The sequence below is a fragment of the Oryza brachyantha genome, chromosome 9 (assembly GCF_000231095.2).
Source record: "Oryza brachyantha chromosome 9, ObraRS2, whole genome shotgun sequence".
Classification (NCBI taxonomy): Eukaryota; Viridiplantae; Streptophyta; class Magnoliopsida; order Poales; family Poaceae; genus Oryza; species Oryza brachyantha.
In genome coordinates, this window is record NC_023171.2 from 6,845,644 (window position 1) to 6,864,047 (window position 18,404).

At 40.8% G+C, this 18,404-nt stretch overlaps 1 protein-coding gene across 1 annotated transcript; it reads right to left on the minus strand.

Moving 5' to 3' along the window:
• Positions 1–346: 346 nt before the first annotated feature.
• Positions 347–8,437, minus strand: LOC102719421 (ankyrin repeat-containing protein NPR4-like). The gene is made up of 3 exons (XM_040527571.1): positions 7,339–8,437; positions 1,223–1,791; positions 347–973 (listed from the first exon to the last, which is right to left on the minus strand). Exons 1-3 carry the CDS (start codon positions 8,435–8,437, stop codon positions 347–349), a joined length of 2,295 nt encoding a protein of 764 aa, XP_040383505.1.
• Positions 8,438–18,404: the final 9,967 nt, after the last annotated feature.

Here is an 18,404-nt window from a genome sequence, read left to right on the forward strand (position 1 = left end):
AATATGCCCCTGATTTTCTCTAAAAACGGATCCATAATTTCTTTTGTGCAACTTGCTTAATTTCTGCCATCCCACAAAAACGCACGGGTTGTCATCTGGTTACAGTTCGTAGAATGGCAATATTTTCTAAGTTGGTGACAGTAAGTATATAGCTCGTCTAGTGACAGTACGTATCGTGATCGTTAAAACAAATAAAATTTCAATGTCGAAATGTTAAAAACAGAAATTACAAAAAAAAAAAACGGACTACAATATCTGAGCACAACATGCAGCAATAAAGCTGTCGCAGCAACAAACACAGTACTTTGGTCCCCCTCGTGACTCATCCGAATTAGCTGTATTCATATCATTTCCTAGAGATTATTGCCGCTGAACCGAGTAGCTTATAAGTTCTCCCGATCCTAGCCTTTATCGCTTTTGATATAGTAAGCCTAACATGAACGATTGAGTACACACAGAACAGAGACGCGATCGCCGTGAGTACACAGATTGCTACTGCAGTCCACAGAGCCACCGGGGCCAGCACCAGAAACATGCCTAGCACAAAGGTGGTAGCCAAGCTTGCCACTGAACAAACGGCCAGGCTCATAGCTATTAGGAAGTGCGATTGACGAAGTGACAGACTGACAAAGGGGCTTCCAGAGAGCATGAGGCTGATGGTAGCTAAGCTGGACAGAAGGAATGCTACTGTGTTGGCCACGATGAATGCGTGAAATATAAGGCTTCCGGCAAGTGCTGGCGTGCCACCGTTGTAGTGATCGTCAGCCATGTAGCCTCCAGGTACGGCGAAGATTACGCCAAACGTGACGGTGACAATCAGCACACACCCAATGCCCAGAGTTCCCGTTGAACCTGACACTTTCTCTAACTCCGTCCGTTCATCTTTTTCTTTTTCCTGAAAGTGATCCACCCGACGACAACCCATCTTTGCATTGCATTTTATTAGTGCGTCCAACATTAGTATATCAGGGTTCTGGCAAAACAAACATGCGAATCAGTAATTCAGTACTCTTATTTAGTTGTTTTTTCAGATCCTTGTACGTAATATCTGTTTGAAAGTATAAACAAATAAATTAACTCCTACCAAGTTGAAAAGCTGTTCTAGATAAATATTTTTAAGAATTTTTATATAGAAAATTTTGTACGATACGATACGAACCATGCATTGACTAAGGATGTATTGTGACAAGGCTGAATCCAAAAGGAGTGAGAAGTTTATTACCAGTAGATATAAAAACCCTCCAGGAATAGTACTCATCGATACATCTAAGGATGTCTGCCCCTCATTGTTTGGTATGTTCAAGTTTACTTCCCTGTTACTCAGCAGGGAACAGAAACTGCTAACACGCCCATGCTGCACTGCGACGTGCATAGCAGTGTTGCCATCGTTGTCTTGCAGATTCAGAATCCATGCCAACGACGGATCACTGCAAGCATTCGCAACTATTATGCAACCTCTGTCCCTTTCAGCAGCAACATGGAGGAATGTCCTCCCCTTGGAATCGCGGAAACCAGCGATCTCAGGTCGCTCCTTGATGAAATAGCTGACTGCTGTTTGGGCACCTGAGAAGGCAGCCACATGTACAGGGTACAGTCCTTCAGAATCTGGCTGGTACAGCTGAGTTGGGTCGGCTTCCAGCACAGGAATGATGATTGGAGTGCATGACATCCGCTCTCGGTCTGCTGTTCTTATCGATGACAGTGATGCGGCGAAGTGAAGTGGCGTGCTTCCATTTTGGTCCGCTTGTTTTGTGAGGTCTTTATTCAAATTCAGCAATAGTTCAGTCATCTCTGCATTGTGTTCAAGTCAAATTAATTTTTAATAAGGGGAGTAAACTTTGCACCAACTTAAAATACCTATTATAAAAAAAGATGAAGAGTTTAACTTTAATGTTAATAAGAAAAGAAATTAATGAACCTGCATTACTGCATTATTGTGCAGATCTAGATTTAAACACCAAACCAATAAAAACTACCATACAGACTCACTTTTGGACCGGCTAGCTAGTACGGACGGTTTAAAATTGAGAATTAATGCTATCTATCTCAATATATAAGGTATCCTATACAAAAATTAAATATGTTGAGTGACACCATCTATGACACTAGAAAAATATACCTCTGTCTGAAAATACTAAAAACATGGAAGGAATATTCTGAGACAAATGTATATTTATACCCGACATTTCGTAATCATCTATATACATGTTAGTTCTTTCTAATATAAACTTTTTTATTCCCGATTTACACTAATTTAAAGTTTTTGTTATATATTTACTCAGATACAAGTGCACCAAGAACTTCAACACACATATGTGTGTGGTGAGGGTGGGAGTACAGTAAGGCTGGTTGTAAGGAGCAAATTAAAGTGGCCTACTGTGGTATGTGTGTAACACCCTAGTACTATATTTACATAGCTTAATTTACACATTGAGTGAGCCTAACACTTTCTTTACACTTTTATTCTCACTTTACGTAAAACTGTACGGTGGTCCGCGCATATTGCGCGGCTAACGCCTTTATAAATTTAGCTATATAAGGTTTCTTATCTTAATAATAGTTATTTTTTTAATTGTTAATTTGAATTTAAACTTTTCTACATTATATTTTTACATGAAACCCCATTACATGTATTCTAAACTGCACTGGTACATCAATACTTCTAAATTGTATTTATATATTGACTTTCTCTCTTAATTTTTCTCAAATTTTAACTGAAATTTTAGATCTTTCCAAATTATATTTATAGATGGATTCTTCCCACAGTATCAATTATTTAAAAAAAATTATTCGAGATTTCAATTTTTTTCTAAATTATTTTTAATCGAGATTTGAATTTTTGTAAATTGTATTTACACATGGACTCTTTTTTATTTTTCTTTATTTTTAATTCGTAAATTTTATTTCTAATTTATTTCTTTTTAACCGGAATTTCTACATAAAATATAATTTATAACTCAAAATTAGATACTTCTAAATTGTATTTATATATTGACTTGTTCTCCTAATTTTTTCCAATTTTTTTCTTAATAGATAGATAATAGATTCCAAGCTTCTGCGCTTGGCTGTTCATAGGTAATGCTCGTCACCCGTCTCCGGTTCGTGATCGTGAGCCCTTTATCTTCTCCTTCAAAATCTCGTCTTTTTTTAGTGGCGGTAAACTCTCGCAGTGTCCGATTAAAAAAACTTGTTTTTTTTAATCTTATAGTTGTCCGATTCAAATTTTCTTTTTTTTCTATTTTTCTTTGATTACTCTCAGAATTTGACTCCTGTTTTCTATTACTTTATATATATATATATAATAGTAGTTAATCCAAAGGTACTGTGTGGTTGAAATAAACTTGTTTTATAAGCTGATCCAAACTTATGAAAACCATGCATGAAAAACTAGTTCTACCAAACGAATACTTAGGTCAAATGGGTCAAAATCGAAAGTAGAATATGCACACGAACTAGAGTATTACAGTCTCCCCTCTTCACGGGACGACTCCTTTGGCAGCTTAATTACCACTAGGTATGTTAATACGCAAAATCTGCTCTCCTTACAACGGCGCGCTGCGATGTGTCGCAGCCCGCACCAACACATACACAGACCAGTACAACATGGGTTGAGGCTCTACACATGATTGAAAAATCAAATGTGAATGATAAAAAAAAATCTTTCACATACGAGTATGAGAGAAAGGTTAATTAGATCCATGCCATTATAAATTTGTAAGTTTAGAATAAATGTCATTATAATCTATTATATATATAAAGTAATAGGAAAAGGAGCTTACACGTCGTCTCTCACGGGCTATAAATTATGAGATTAATCGAAAAAATAAGAGAAAAAAAAGGAAAAAGTCAATCGGACAAAAAAAATCGATCAATAGGAGTATTCTATCTAAAAAAAAAGTAAGAAACGGACAAGATTCTTGCGGATAAAATTAAAGAACAAATGGTCAACGATTTTTGGAAAGGGTGAGATAGCAACCAGAATTAGACACGCATGCATATTTGCAACATCCATGTCAATATTGGTAAATACGATGTGTATATCCCCTGCAATAAATACTCCCAGCAGCAAAGCAAAACATAGATAACCAAACCAATATGGTTTAGAAAAATAAAATTCTAATTATTTTATAAAAAAATAGACTTTATATAAGAGTCCATGAAGAAATCTAATTTTAAGTATATAATGAAATTCGGATTGATTTGCAATACATAATAAATATATACCCCAGCAACAAAGCAAAACATAGATAACCAAACCAATTAAAATACAATTTACAAAATACAAAATAATAATTATTTTATGAAAAATAGAGTTTATATAAGAGTCCATGAAGAAATCCAATTTAAGGATACAATAAAATTCGGTTGATTTAGAAAAAAATAAAATTGTAATTATTTTCTACAGAAAAGTATTAATATAAGAGTCCAGGAAGAAATTCAATTTAAGGATAAAATGAAGTTCGGATTGAAAATTTGGAAAATAATTCATTGTGAAACAAGAGTAAAATAAGAAGTATCTAAAATAAGATAAAAATAAATAATATTGGAGAGAGAGTCCGCGTAGAAATACAATTTAAAAATATCTAAATTCAGATTTGAAAATAATAATAATTAGAGAAAAAATCCACATAGAAACACAATTTTAAGAAATATCTTAAAATTTGGGTAAAATAAATATTATTTATAAAAAAGTTTATGTACTACAATTTAGAAATATTTAAATCTAGCTAAAAACAAATTATGTCAAAATAAGAGCTGATACATTTACTTATATTTATTGGAAACTCTCCTAGGAGCTACACATTCTACGAGCTAAAATTAGCTAGACGTTCTCACGTTAAAAGAGGAAAATGAAATATTTTGGTCGTTCAATCTCATAAAAATACAAGTGATTAGTTGAAGACTCTCCTGGGAGTCACATCATAGGAGCTAAAATTAACTAGAAATTCTTACGTTAAATAAGGAAAAGGAAATAGTTTGATTGTTCGATCTCATAAAAAATTACAACTATTAGATCAGATTGGAAACTTAACTTACACTAATGTGACAACAGAGTTCAGGTAAAACTCCGGCCCTAGATCTGCATATATCACTCTATGTATTAATGTATTAAGTGGACCCACATTCAAATAACACTGCACTTAAACTTTGACAATTGATCTATGTAATAACCAGGAAGACTATGGTTAAAATAAATTTTATATATAAGCTGGCTCGAACCTATCAAAACTCTCCCTACTAATTATTCTCACCAAATGAACATCTGACCTACGGTGTTTTTTTAAGAAATTGAAGAATATCATTAAAGATAGTGACTTGGGCTGCGTTTTTTTACTAGATTTTTCCCAGATTATTTCTCGGCTTTTACACGCACACTTCTCAAACTGCTAAACGATATATGTTTTGATAAAAGTTTATATATAGAAGTCAATCATCTCATCTTTTTTTAATATATTTTCAACTTTTTATTAACAACACAACCTTGATGCTACTAACAACATAAAGATAAGGATGGCGGAAAGAAGATAAATAAATATATCATAACATTTATATCTCTTTGATTTATTATATTGTTAATAGAATACTAAATAATCAATCGTGTTTAATTCATGGGCGTAGGAATTGAAATATTATGATATAAATTTAGCCAAGTTTTATTGTAGTTTATAGTTATATTGTCAATTTTAATACTATTTTCACAATAAAAAATGAAAAACGACTATTTAATAGGTTCAATATGTCATCACAATACAATTATATGCTATTATATAAAAATTTAAAATGATACTCACCGCGCAATCTGTGCATGCCACCATGCTAGTTTAATAAATTGGAGATATGCCATTATAATTCTTACTCTATCTTAGTCATACCGTTTAGTCATACCGTTTTATACATACTGAAGACCACTAGACCCACATACAGTCCATTGTATTTTCGTATCGCCCAAAATGCCCATGATTCAACTCTTCTCTCACCTTGCTGATACGTGGGCCTTTGTCTTCCACCTCCAACCTCGGCCGAGGTTGTCGGCGGCGAGCTTCTGGATGTCGACAAACTCCATCTTGCCACCTGCGGCGGCGGTGGCGGCGCCCACAGTCGTCGCGCTGTCGTCGTGGCGGTGAAGGAGGGCCCCCACCCTGCCTCCGCCGCTTGCTCCACTCCGACAGCGACCGCGAGCACCCCCCCACCCCACCCCGGAATCGGCGGGCGAGCTCGAGTATCCACAGCTAAAGGCCCCCGATCCACCGGGATCCAGTCGCGGGCGAGCGGGGCGGCGAGGCGAGATCGGGCGCCACGCTTTGCTGGGCTTGGCTGGAAGGCCTAGGCGTACGGGATCGGCGGGCGGCGGCGTATGCAATCGTAGGTGGGGAGCTTCTCCAGTGCCGCCCCACCAGAGGTTCTCCTCGTCGTTGTCGTGCCCCTGCTGTGACTGCGCACGCCCGATGGAGGCAAGCGTGGATGGCAACCGGGAACGGTGAGGACGACCTCCATGCTGGATCCCCATTCCCGTGCACTACTCCTTCATCCTACCACCCGCCGCCGCCATGGAGTCCGGCCGCACCTGCAGCGGAATATTGGCATCTCCCCGGTGGCCACCTCGCTCCGGCTTCCCCGCGCCACCTCCCCTCCACTCACCAATCCCGCTCCACCTTCCTAGATCCAAGCACGAGGTCGGTGATGAGGGATGGAGCTAGGGTCGACGGCGGTGAGCCAGGAAGGAGGAGAAACGCAGCAACCGAAGGTCTTCAAGACGGGGCTGGAGGTGGTCGCCGGATTGGTCTCTGTGCCGCTTCCGTCAGTGTGCTGGGAAGGAGAAAAGCAACGGTGGCAGAGCTCGGGGAGGGGTAATGCCAGAGGTGGCATGGTCGGCGGCGGCAGGCAAGTAGGCTCTGGTAGTGTCGAAGCTTGGGGAGGATGATGGTGCAGCGTTGCTGGCCGGCGGCGTCGAGGCTCAAGGCCGGCGAGAAGGAGAAGAACGAGCTGTGGGAGAGAAGGAACAATTAATGAAAGACAGGGCCCACGTGTCAGCGAGGTTGAGATTGGGGTATTTTGGGTGATACAGAAATACAATGGACTGCAGGTGGGTCCAATTGTCTTCAATGTGTACAAAATGACATGTTTAAGATAGTTTAAGAATTATAATGACATATTTCCAATTTATTGAATTATAATGGTCTTTTTCTAAACTCGCAAATTTATACTGGCATGGATCTAATTAACCCATGAGAAAATCACTAGCTTGCAGATAGGAAAACCTCCAAAGTAATAAACCGTGCATGAATCATACGATAAAGGGAAAATTTTCAAACGAACAAATATAAACAGCACACGTACCTTTGCCTCGGAGAACCGCTGCGTGCAATGCGTTCTGTCCCTTTGGGCCAGAGTAGGAGGGGTTATTCCCTTCACTCATTTGATGCAGCAACTTCACGATGTCGACACGGTTTAGCAAGACCGCTAGGTACATCGCTGAAATTCCTGCTCCGTCCAAAGGGTAGCTGGCCAATTCTGGATCGGATTCAAGTAGCTTGGTGACTATTTCCTTGTTTCCAATGCGCACTGCATCCTGCAAGGCCGTCTCATGAAGGTTGTTTTCCATCCTGAGAAGCTGTTCCTTCAGTCTCGAGCTGCTGCTGCCACCAGAGTTGTTATCCTCCTCGGTTTGAGCCAGATGAATTAGATGAGAAACCATCTGAGCCCTCCCAGCCCTGGCAGCACAGTGCAGAGGCGTGTCACCATTCTTGTCCTGTACTAACAGCAGATCACGTTGGGCCTTCCTGTGGATGATGTCTGCACTCCTCAAGTAGCTTCTGCTGTCGCCACATGTGGCAACGACATGGAGTGCAGTATCCCCATCAATGGTGACCCCTTCCAGGTCCATGGCCATGGCAGAGGCTTGATCAGCAGCAGCACCGCCAGAGCCACGCTCGAGCTCCTCGTCAGGATCCATGGACGCCTTGGAGCTAGGCTTCGTGGATACCATGTTCTTGAGAACATCATCAAGCCTGTCGCAGTCACCTCGCGACGCCAGTGATAGCAACAGGGGATCCATGGACGCCTTGGAGCTAGGCCTCGTGGCGTCCTCTCCCTTGGACACCACCATGGCTACCACCATCGTTGTGGCACTGCCGAGTTTCTCCTTCAACAGATCACCAAACATCACCGATGCTGCATCTTCACCGTTAGCACCGGGGCTTGCTGCTGCTGTGATCAGCACCGTGGCATCCTCCGTGGAGGACCGACGACGACGACGACGTTCCTCTCCGTTGATCTTGAACGCCGTCGCCGCCGCCGCGGTGGCCTCTCTGCTCGAGGCCAACGCCACCACCATGGTCGTAGTGTCTTCCTTGTTCACTAGAGCCTTGAGCTGCTGGCGTATTTCACCACGGCTAGTGTCAGCGGTGGCCACCGTCAGTTTGGCTTTGGATGCCATGGCCGGGCGGCGGAGAAGCACCGGTGCCAGCGGGCGGTAAGCTAGCAGCTGGGGGTTTACGGAAATTACGGTGGGTGGTGGTGCACTAGCACTACTCGAACGTTGTGGGTTGAGGTCTCACTAGCTTGCAGGCCGATGAAGTTATTTATGGGGTATTCTTGTGCAATATATTACTCACCCAACTTTTTTTATCAAACCTTGTTTACTTTTGAGTTTATTTTTGACCATTTTGTCTTATTAAAAAATTATATAATTACTTTATATAATTTGATTTATTATGAAAGACAATTTAAATCTAATTTATAATTTTACATATTTTAATAAAAAATTTAATAAGACAAACAATAAAATATAGATATAAAAAATTCACGGCGTCAAATATAAAATGAAGTACTTGCCTCCAAAACCAAGAGCAACGTAACATGATTTGTCCACGAAATATACATCATGTGTACATGCATGATTGTTTTATCTTTTCTTTATTCCTGGGGACACTGTACCTATCGCGTATCTGCCACAAAAGCTCTCTCGGTCGTCGGCTGCAGCCTGCAGCTGCATGCCAGTGCGTGAAGCGTGATAGGCACTGTGTGCATGCTTTGTTTTCTTAACCTTTATTCCTTTTTGCACTGTGTTGCTGGGCAAAATAGAGTTATTTCTAGTTACTTGTCCCATTAAATGTTTGAACGCTTATTAAAAAACCCATCTATAATCCTGAACTAATTCGCGAGACGAATCTAATGAGCCTAATTAATCCATGATTAGCCTATGTGATGCTACAGTAAACATGCTCTAATTATAGATTAATTAGGCTTAAAAAATTCGTATCACGGATTACCATTCGTTTATGAAATTAGTTTTTTTATTAGTTTATGTTTAATACTTCAAATTAGTGTCCAAACATCCGATGTGACATGGGGCTAAAAAGTTTAGCCTCATCTAAACAACCCTTAATGTGTTAATCATCTTGTTTTATTCCGGGCAAATCAACGTTCTTTTGTTTCTTGACCTTGACTTATTACGAGATTAACTAGCTTCGACGACAAACGAAGGCTGGCACTATGGACGAACACGTTAACTTCTCGCGCACACACCACTGGCGGTTCTTTTTACTCTTTACTGGCGTACAATGTGCTTTTCCTTTTCCGGACAAATCGAATTTCGATACCATATATATATAAAGTGAAGCTTAAGCTTTGGATTTTGCTAAAGACTGCGGAACAATGTATGATTGTTTAAGCTTTGGATTTTGCTAAAGACTGAGGAACAATGCATGCTTGTTTAAGCTTTGGATTTTCCTAAAGACCGCGGAACAATGATTCTGTCTCCCTTGGAGTTACCCATTTAGGACCACATACAAATCAAGGTACACGGATGTAAATGTTACTGAATTAATAGATGGACGCCTTAGCCCATATGAAGATTAATTCTTTGAAATATCATAAAAGCTCACCTCATAGGATGACATGTGAGGAAGTCTAGTACCACCTTGCTTATTCTAGAACAGGGAGACCTCCTTATAAGAAGGATGTTGCCCTACCTATTTAAGATATGTGTGGTGGAGAGAACAAGTGGAACACGCGCGCTTGCTCGCCTCGCCATGCGCATGAATGGTCCGTCAAATTTGGGTCCTCATCCTTGCATAGATGTAGCTATCTTTTGCAGTTTTGTTTTGCTACAATTTAGTTGTGATTCGGTTTTGTTTTATCCGAATGTCCTGATCATGCGACATGTTACCTCTATATATATCGAGCCACCGCCTCGTCACATAATACGAAAAAACAATCTAGATTTTTGTCTCCTCCTCTATAGTCTGCGCTGTGGCTCGTAGTCTACTCCGTCCTGCTCATTAGCGTACACTAGCGATTGGGAGAGCAGGTCTCCGGAACCTTCACCTTCAACGTCCTGCACCAGGAAAAGACGATAATAAGGTGACAACATCCATCACCGCACGTCGTTCCTCTAGTATGCATGGTTCCTTGACAACACGATCAACAACAAAATCAGAACACTCGGTACGTGTTCGCCATGTCTTTTATATACGATCTGTTCATGTTTTATTGTCCAGTTTACATGTATAGATCGTAAGATTTGAGTATCATAATTTATATGGTTAATGTCATGAGTTGTTTATGAAATGAATTAAATCATTAGTGCTTATATATTCAACAATATAACATATCAGATTATAATTAACAAGGAGGCAACTACAGAATTGGATGCTACGGTCACTAGCCTAATTTCCTACACGGCTTGTTGCATAATTTCTCTGTATAACGAGGGCTTTCGCATCAACTGTCCATCTCTTTAGTATATACTTTTCTGGAATTTCTTTGATATTGTTAATGTCAAGTATCTTCAATGCATGACAACACAAGATCCCAGCAAATTCGAACTTTTTACATCTACACTTCACTGTAACTTGTAGCGTAGAATACTTTACAACACGTTCAATGTTCATGCCATCAATCTTTACTTTGTATACCATTTCGGCATCACTATCACCTTGGGGGAATATATCACAGTTCAGTGTTTGCATCACATGTGCTCGGAATACCTTAAATACAGCTGGGGTGTAAACTTTTGCTGCATGTCTCAATATTCTCAGGTCTGGTTTTAATGCCGGTTAACTTTGCGTTTCCTTCAAGTCATATTTTACCCCCTCATCTCTCTTATCTGCCACCAATCGGTCAAAGTGTTGAAAGAAGGTATGTATGTCATATTTGACATTAAGGGTTGACTCCGGTGTATTTTACTAGTAGTATAATTTAATTCATACCGTTGATCTATTTTATTGCATGACTATGATTAAATTATACTACCAATAATATTAGGTGTAGTAGAAATTTGAAAAGGTAATATCATCCTTTTTATTGCGATCTTTATTGCAAAAAAAAACAAAATTACAAAATATTGCTAATCAAGTAATTAAAAAAGTACAAAAATACTCTTTTTTCTACTGGTAGTATAATACTACTGGTAAAATGCACCGGAGAGTTGCCCTTAACACTAATATACCCCTTCAATTCATTGTTTAAACTTTCACTTCTTTGAGTGCTAACCATATCACCAGTGAATGTGTTTCTTCCATATGCTAAGGCCCATTGTTCCTTTTTAGCAAATAACCTTTGGAACCATGTATTTTCCCACAACTTAAAGTTAGTTAGCAATGAATTTCATGCCTTTGTGAAATCCTCCTCCTCCTCTTGATCATAGTCCGCGATCATTTTAGAATCAGTCCAGAAAATGTTTGTTGTCATCCTCATCCACTTGAATCGAATGGACAAATTTCTCACCTTCTGATGTTTTCTTCTGTAGATATTCCAACACTCGCCCATGTCTCCTTGATGCACCTCAAGTGACCTCTTAGAATATAGTTTATTCTTCATATATACACGTGTAAAACCGAGATTTTCCATCCCACCTGCTTCTTTCGCTATTAGATCAAAAGCAGCCTTATTTGACATGCAGAGAGCCTTAGCATCTTCTATACTTGCGAGCTATGCTTGAGTTATTTTCCTTTGGGATCTTAAATAGTGAGTTTGCTTACCGGTCACAAGAGTATGATTGTGATATGGCACAAATTCATAAATATAATAGAGTCTATCTCTAAGACTTATCTTGATGCGTGCTTGGCACTAACACCTTCTTTCTGGTCGTGTGAAGCACTCTACATGGTTGGGTGATTCTTCTCTTTTATTTGTGTCACGAACACCTGTTGGTTGATAAATAAGAGAACAATTAAATGTTATCTTTTCTAGAAACATGGCCATAACACCAATACAAACATGCATTCCACTCAATACCTTGACGAGAACAACAGATGGTTCGATTCTTTTTTATTGTCATATTTTTCACGTTATGGAAACTGCTCTTTCGAATGCTGAAACCTTTCTCTCGGGCATAGGCATTGTAAAAATCATAAGCATCATCTTCAGTACAGAACTTCATACCAATCTTTGGTGTCATTTCTTCAACAAAACTTGTCACCTAGAGGGATTCCATTGCGTTAGATTCATCGACCATTCCGTATAGTATTAAGTAAATTTGATCATATATGCCCATGCACATGTATAACTTACAAAGTCTGACTCCTTTGTTCCTGTGCTACTAGGAGGATTACTCATGGCGTAGTGATTTGACAATGAATCGGCGACAACGACAAGTGACGAGATGCTCGGTATCGGGAGGATTGACGTGCTTTGGCTCATGCCCATGTAGTTGGCCTCTCCACCGGCTCTCGTGGCATTCGCCAAGGACGCCATGGCTTTTGCTCAAGAAGGGATTAAGATGTGATTAGTTATGTTTCCTTCTCACGAAGGACTCCTTTGTGTGATTGCCACCATTTTTATGTGATTACCACCAAATTTCCCTCCATTAATATTTTGGGTCGATCAGGACCCTTGACGGTGAGGGAACACAGATGGGAATATACAACTCCACAAATCATCTGACTAACTCGGAATGCACGTTAAACTTTTATATATATAATAGCAAAGATATGTATATATACATATGTATAATATTTTCTCTGTTCCCCATTATAAGGATTTTTGACCTTGTCCAGATTCATTTATACGCTAATAAATCTAGACATATATACAAGATATATATGTTGATACATAGATGAATATAGAAAACTCAGAAAATCTTATAATATAGAACGAAGAGAGTAGGGTGATTTCAATCTAATTAGGGTCCCGACAGAGAAAAACAACCCTGCGATCAATCAGGCTGAAGCTCACCTGTTCAATGACTGCATTGAGTCCCTGGGATGGCATCAGCTGCCACTAAGATACAGGCTCTACACCTGGTCCAATAAAGAGAGAGACCAACTCTTTGCAAGCTAGACATAGTGTTCATCAACAATGATTGGAACAACGTCCTCCCAAATGTCAACCTAACCTCGGCAACAAGAAGCTTCTCTGACCATGTGCCTCTACTGATCTCGGTCCAGACTACAATTCCGAAACCTAATGTTTTTCGCCTAGACATTCACCTGCTCAACAAAACAAGCTTCAGGAACTGTCTTCTCCAAGCTTGGATGCCAGCTTTTCGCTCCCCTTCCGATCCTGCGGCAGGTTTGGCAACAACCCTGAAGAGTTGCAGAACCGCAGGAAAAAGATGGATTAAGGAAAATAAAATTCCCCCGACTTTGCCACCTGACTGTGAGCTTATTATCAACTTGCTCGATTTGGTGGAGGAGGACAGAGTTTTATCTCTCGCTGAGCAGTGTCTTCGATCGCTAGTCAATATCAGACTTCTTGAACTGATTTAAGGACAAAACAGCATATTGGAAACAAAGATGCAAAATTAGAAGAATTAAAGAAGGAGATGCAAACACCGCCTTCTTCTCACAGACTATGGGCTAACCACATCCCTGCTATAAAATTGGATGGGGTACAGTATTACGACCACAACACGAAGGCGGATATCGTATTCAGCTACTGTAGGGAAGCTCTGGGAAACTCATCTCCAACACAGCCTGAGTCGGAAAGCTCCTTCTTCAGTCAACTTTATGAACATTGTGAGATACCAAACCAGGACAATCTAATTCGGAATTTCTCTAAGGAAGAAGTTCTCTAGGCTTTAAGCTCAATGGAAGTGAATAGCGCGCCGGGACCTGATGGTTTTGGCCCGGTTTTTTACAAATCTCTATGGCAAAAAAATTCAAGATGACATAATTCAGTTCATGGCCTGTTTCCACTCGGGACAGCTAGTCCTGGAACGCATAAACAGAGCTTTCATTGTGCTCATACAAAAAAAAAAGGAAAGAAAACACCCCGGATGGGTTCAGACCGATAGCTCTGCAAAACTGCTCTGTCAAGTTGCTTTCTAAGTGTTTAGCTAACAAGATCAAGGCACAGATGGACACCCTCATTGACAGCCACCAAACAGGATTTCTCCTCGGAAGGAGCATCACAGAAAACTTCATTTTTGCCATGGAGATCATTCAAGCGTGCCAGAAAAGAAAAACTAAAGCGATAGTGCTAAAGCTGAATTTCACGAAAGCCTTCGATTCGGTGTCCTGGAATAGCCTTTTCAGCATCCTTCAAGGCAGAGGGCTCCCAGCAACCTGGATCTCCTGGATCTCTCAGTTGTTGACAACTTCTAAATCTACGATTATGTTAAATGGGACTCCAAGAAAATGGATCACATCCAAGAAAGGATTACTGCAAGGGGACCCCCTGTCACCCTACTTGTTCATTCTGGTTGCAGATGTTCTTCAAAGGATGATAACTCGAAGTGGCCTAGTAAAGAACCCTCTGGATCGCTCGCGGCCATGCATAACACTCCAATACACAGATGATACTCTTATCGTCTGTGAGGCAGAAGCTACAGGCATTCGATCTCTGAAAGAAATCCTGGACAAGTTTGCTGACCTGACTGGGCTATCGATAAACTACCACTACCAGAAGAGCACTTTAGTTCCTGTGCATCTAAATCAAACCAAAGTAGCAGAAATTCAGAACAACCTCCAATGCCGACTGGATAGCTTCCCCCAGAACTACCTGGGGCTACCGCTCTCAACAAACAAGCTAACAATAGCTCGGCTCCATCCTCTACTGGTTAAGGTACAGAGCTTTCTGCCGGGTTGGCAAGCAAAACTTTGGAATTATGCAGGAAGAGCAATTCTAGTAAATGCGGTCCTTGACAGTGTTACAATCTACACAATGTCCGCCCTGGAGCTTCCACAAGGACTGACAGAGAAAATAGAACAGCGCCGCAGAGCATTTCTCTGGGAAGGGGAAGAAAAAACCACCGGGGCTAAATGCTTGGTGGCTTGGGACACAGTCTGCTCCACGAAGAAAGAAGGAGGCCTAGGGCTCCGGAAACTTGATTTGCAAAAGAAAAGCTTGTTGCTTAAAAGAATCCATTTGTTAAACGAGGAACCATCGGGGTGGGGTGACTGGGTTTGGGAACAACTCGATAAGAACGCGCCCTGCGGCTCCGACCGCCTCGGCGCCCACTGAACATGATGTGAAAGCTGATTATGACCTACAGATCCATTACCCGATCAATCATCCAAGATGGCACACGCACTTCCTTCCTGTTCGACTCTTGGCTAGGAACCGATGATCCGGCATCAACGTATTAAGTTCTCTTTTCCCACTGTGTGCATCAACAGACGATTGTGAGCTCGGCCTTTCAACTAGGAATCCAAAACCTCTTTGTCTCAAAGGCTTTCAGCGGCAGCAGCGACACAACTGGATGAGCTACAGTACCTTATCAGAGACATAAAGCGGTAGGAAGGACATGACAACCAAACTCAAACAACGGGGCAAGCTCAGCTACAACTTTCTTCCAGAGACTTTTATCAAAAGTTGAGAGCCGGAAATCAGTGTCCAAATTACAGCTTCGTCTGGAAAAATAAAGCCCCCCCACGGGTAGAATTCTTCACCTGGCTACCATCCAAAGACAGGCTGCCAACTAGGAGCAACCTTATATCCGAAAAGATAGTAACCTCGGCGACATGCCAGAACTGTGGCGATCCCTGGGAAGATGGGAATCATCTTTTCTTAAACTGCCCCTTCACTCGATCATTATGGACTGCTCTCGGCTTCTCTCGGACGACGAGCTCTGTCAAAGAACTCTTTGCAATCCAAAATCCAACAATTCTTAAGGGCAAGGCTACAGAACTTTCTTTATTCTCTGCCTTTGTGGGATCTGGAAGCACCACAATGGATGTAGGATCGAACGAGATCAATCAAACCTACCAGAGGGGGTGATTGGTAGGGAAAAACCAAAACCCAAAATCTTTTGCGGAATTGAAGATTACCTCTGTCAAAGAATACCTTGATCGCTCCGCTCCTGTGCCACCGCTACCTTGATCGCGCTGCTTCTGTGTCGCTGATCAGATCGTCGGATCGCGCCATTCCTATGTCGTCGATCAGATCGTCGAAATCCAGAAAGTCACTAGCGCCGATCAGATTGTCGAAATCCAAAAAATCAATAGTAGATGAAAGCCGAAGATGTAGATCGAATGAACTTGACTTTATTGCATCAACTAGAATTTACAAAGCGCACCAACAGCGCTCCTCTCAAAATTGTCGATTTAGAATCAACAACTATTCAACTCTAATTTTCTAATTCTAAATCTCACAAAAAGCACACCGGGACCATACCCCTCGGTTTCTATTTATATTGAAAAGTCCATCACCAAATAGGAGCAGGACTCCTTATGCTAATATGACTCATCTCTCCAAAATTATCTCCAATTAGAATCCAAAACCAAACCCCGGTGCTACAGTAACGCGGCCGCTACAGCAACCCTATTTGCTACAGTAATCCGGGTACACTACGGTTGTCTGATTCGATTTGCTGCAGTTCCCGAACCTGTTTGCTACAGTATCGTGCTACTGTAGCAATCCGATTCATGTAGCAACTTCCTCTTTTTCTTATCCGATTTACTTCGCGATTTTCCGGCGCTTATCCATGCAACATGTGAAGCCCGTTACGATTCCATCCCACACGGTGTTCCTCCGCCATGTGTCACCTCGTATTTAACTTCGTCACCCCGCATTCTCGATCGTCCGGACCTCAGCTCCTCCATGAGCCTAGCCACGATCCCACTGCCGTTGACCGATATTGACCTCCGAGAATTACGACTTTAGTCTATCCATGCCACATGACATCCCGACTATCCAGACCTCGGTTCCTCCCTGAACCTAGTCATGGTCCTTGCCATTAACCACAGTTGACCTCAAGTCACCTGCACACATAGAGGCAAACCAACCGCTTCTGGGCACAGATATCGCAACCTGACCCACATTAGTCACACACACTCACATCAACACCATAACCGTTCCAAACCAAATTCTCTCAATTTATAAGTCAATTATTCATCATAAAATATAGATCATAACTATGATCTTACAATGGAGTCATCTTCAATAATCTTGCGCCCTCGGCAACGCGCTTACTCCACCATTGCATTCAAGATGTCACCTTGTGGGCTCATTGATTCAAATTAGAAGAAAGATTTGTCCCTTCTTACTGGAAAAATGTCTTAAACTCTGCTATATCACGGCTGTAGCGTTTGCTATAGGTTTAACGTTTGTTTGTTTGCTTGTTTGGGTGCTTGTTTGTTTCTTTTCTTTGTTTGTTTGTTTCCGTGTGTTCGTTTGTTCGCTATGTGTTTGTAAAAGTTGGCTTGTAAAACCTTTCCCGCTTTCAATGGTATTCAGGTGAGGAAACTCTCCCCCCAGTGAATTATCAAAAAAAAAGTGTATTTTTATTGTTAATTTGCCACTATCGGTGTTCGTGACTTGTCGGAAAAGTGTTGTGCTAAACTTATTTGTGAGACGAAAATATTGTGGATTATGTTGTTGTAATGTCAATTTATCATGCTTGGTGTGCTTGTGTGTTTATGTGGCAAAATCTCTACTGAAATGCTGCTGAAATTTTGCATTCTAGTTTGCTATTCAATAAGTGCTGAAATGGTGTTGAAAATGTAACAGAAGTGCCGTTGAAAATATAACTAAATGGGTGCTTTGGCCAGTGAAAGTATATTGGATAGTTGCCTTGCTGGCTAGGTGCATACACCCATGGAGAGAGTTTGGTCTCTACAATTAGACCGAGGACCAAAACCGATGTTTCCGCTACCAAAAGTATCGTTCCGCAGACATGACAGAGTTTGTTTGGTTTTCAATTTCAAAAAACCAAAACTTTTAAAGACCGAATATAGACCGGACCGAAATTTCGGTCGGGACCTAACAGCCACCCTGGCGTGGAAAATGTTTTTCTTTGTTTTTGCTTGATCAGTATGCTAGTAGCCCGGGAATGAATCCTCTCAAACTTTGTATTTGCGCTTTTTGAAAAGCACAGCTAGCAAAGCCTTTCCTCTAAAAAAATGATAAGTTGGCTCTATAAATGGTTGAAAATTTACGGGTTAATTGATGTGCTAAATCTGTTGACACTGTAAACCACATACTGAAGCAGAATATATCCCAAGAATTAATATGAGTAC

Coding starts and splice junctions, on each gene's coding strand:
- LOC102719421 (XM_040527571.1), bottom strand. CDS start 8,437: ATGGCATCCAAAGCCAAACTGACGGTGGCCACCGCTGACACTAGCCGT. Junction 1,792..7,338: donor AGCGGTTCTCCGAGGCAAAG/GTACGTGTGCTG, acceptor AACACAATGCAG/AGATGACTGAACTATTGCTG. Junction 974..1,222: donor GAGGGTTTTTATATCTACTG/GTAATAAACTTC, acceptor TTGTTTTGCCAG/AACCCTGATATACTAATGTT.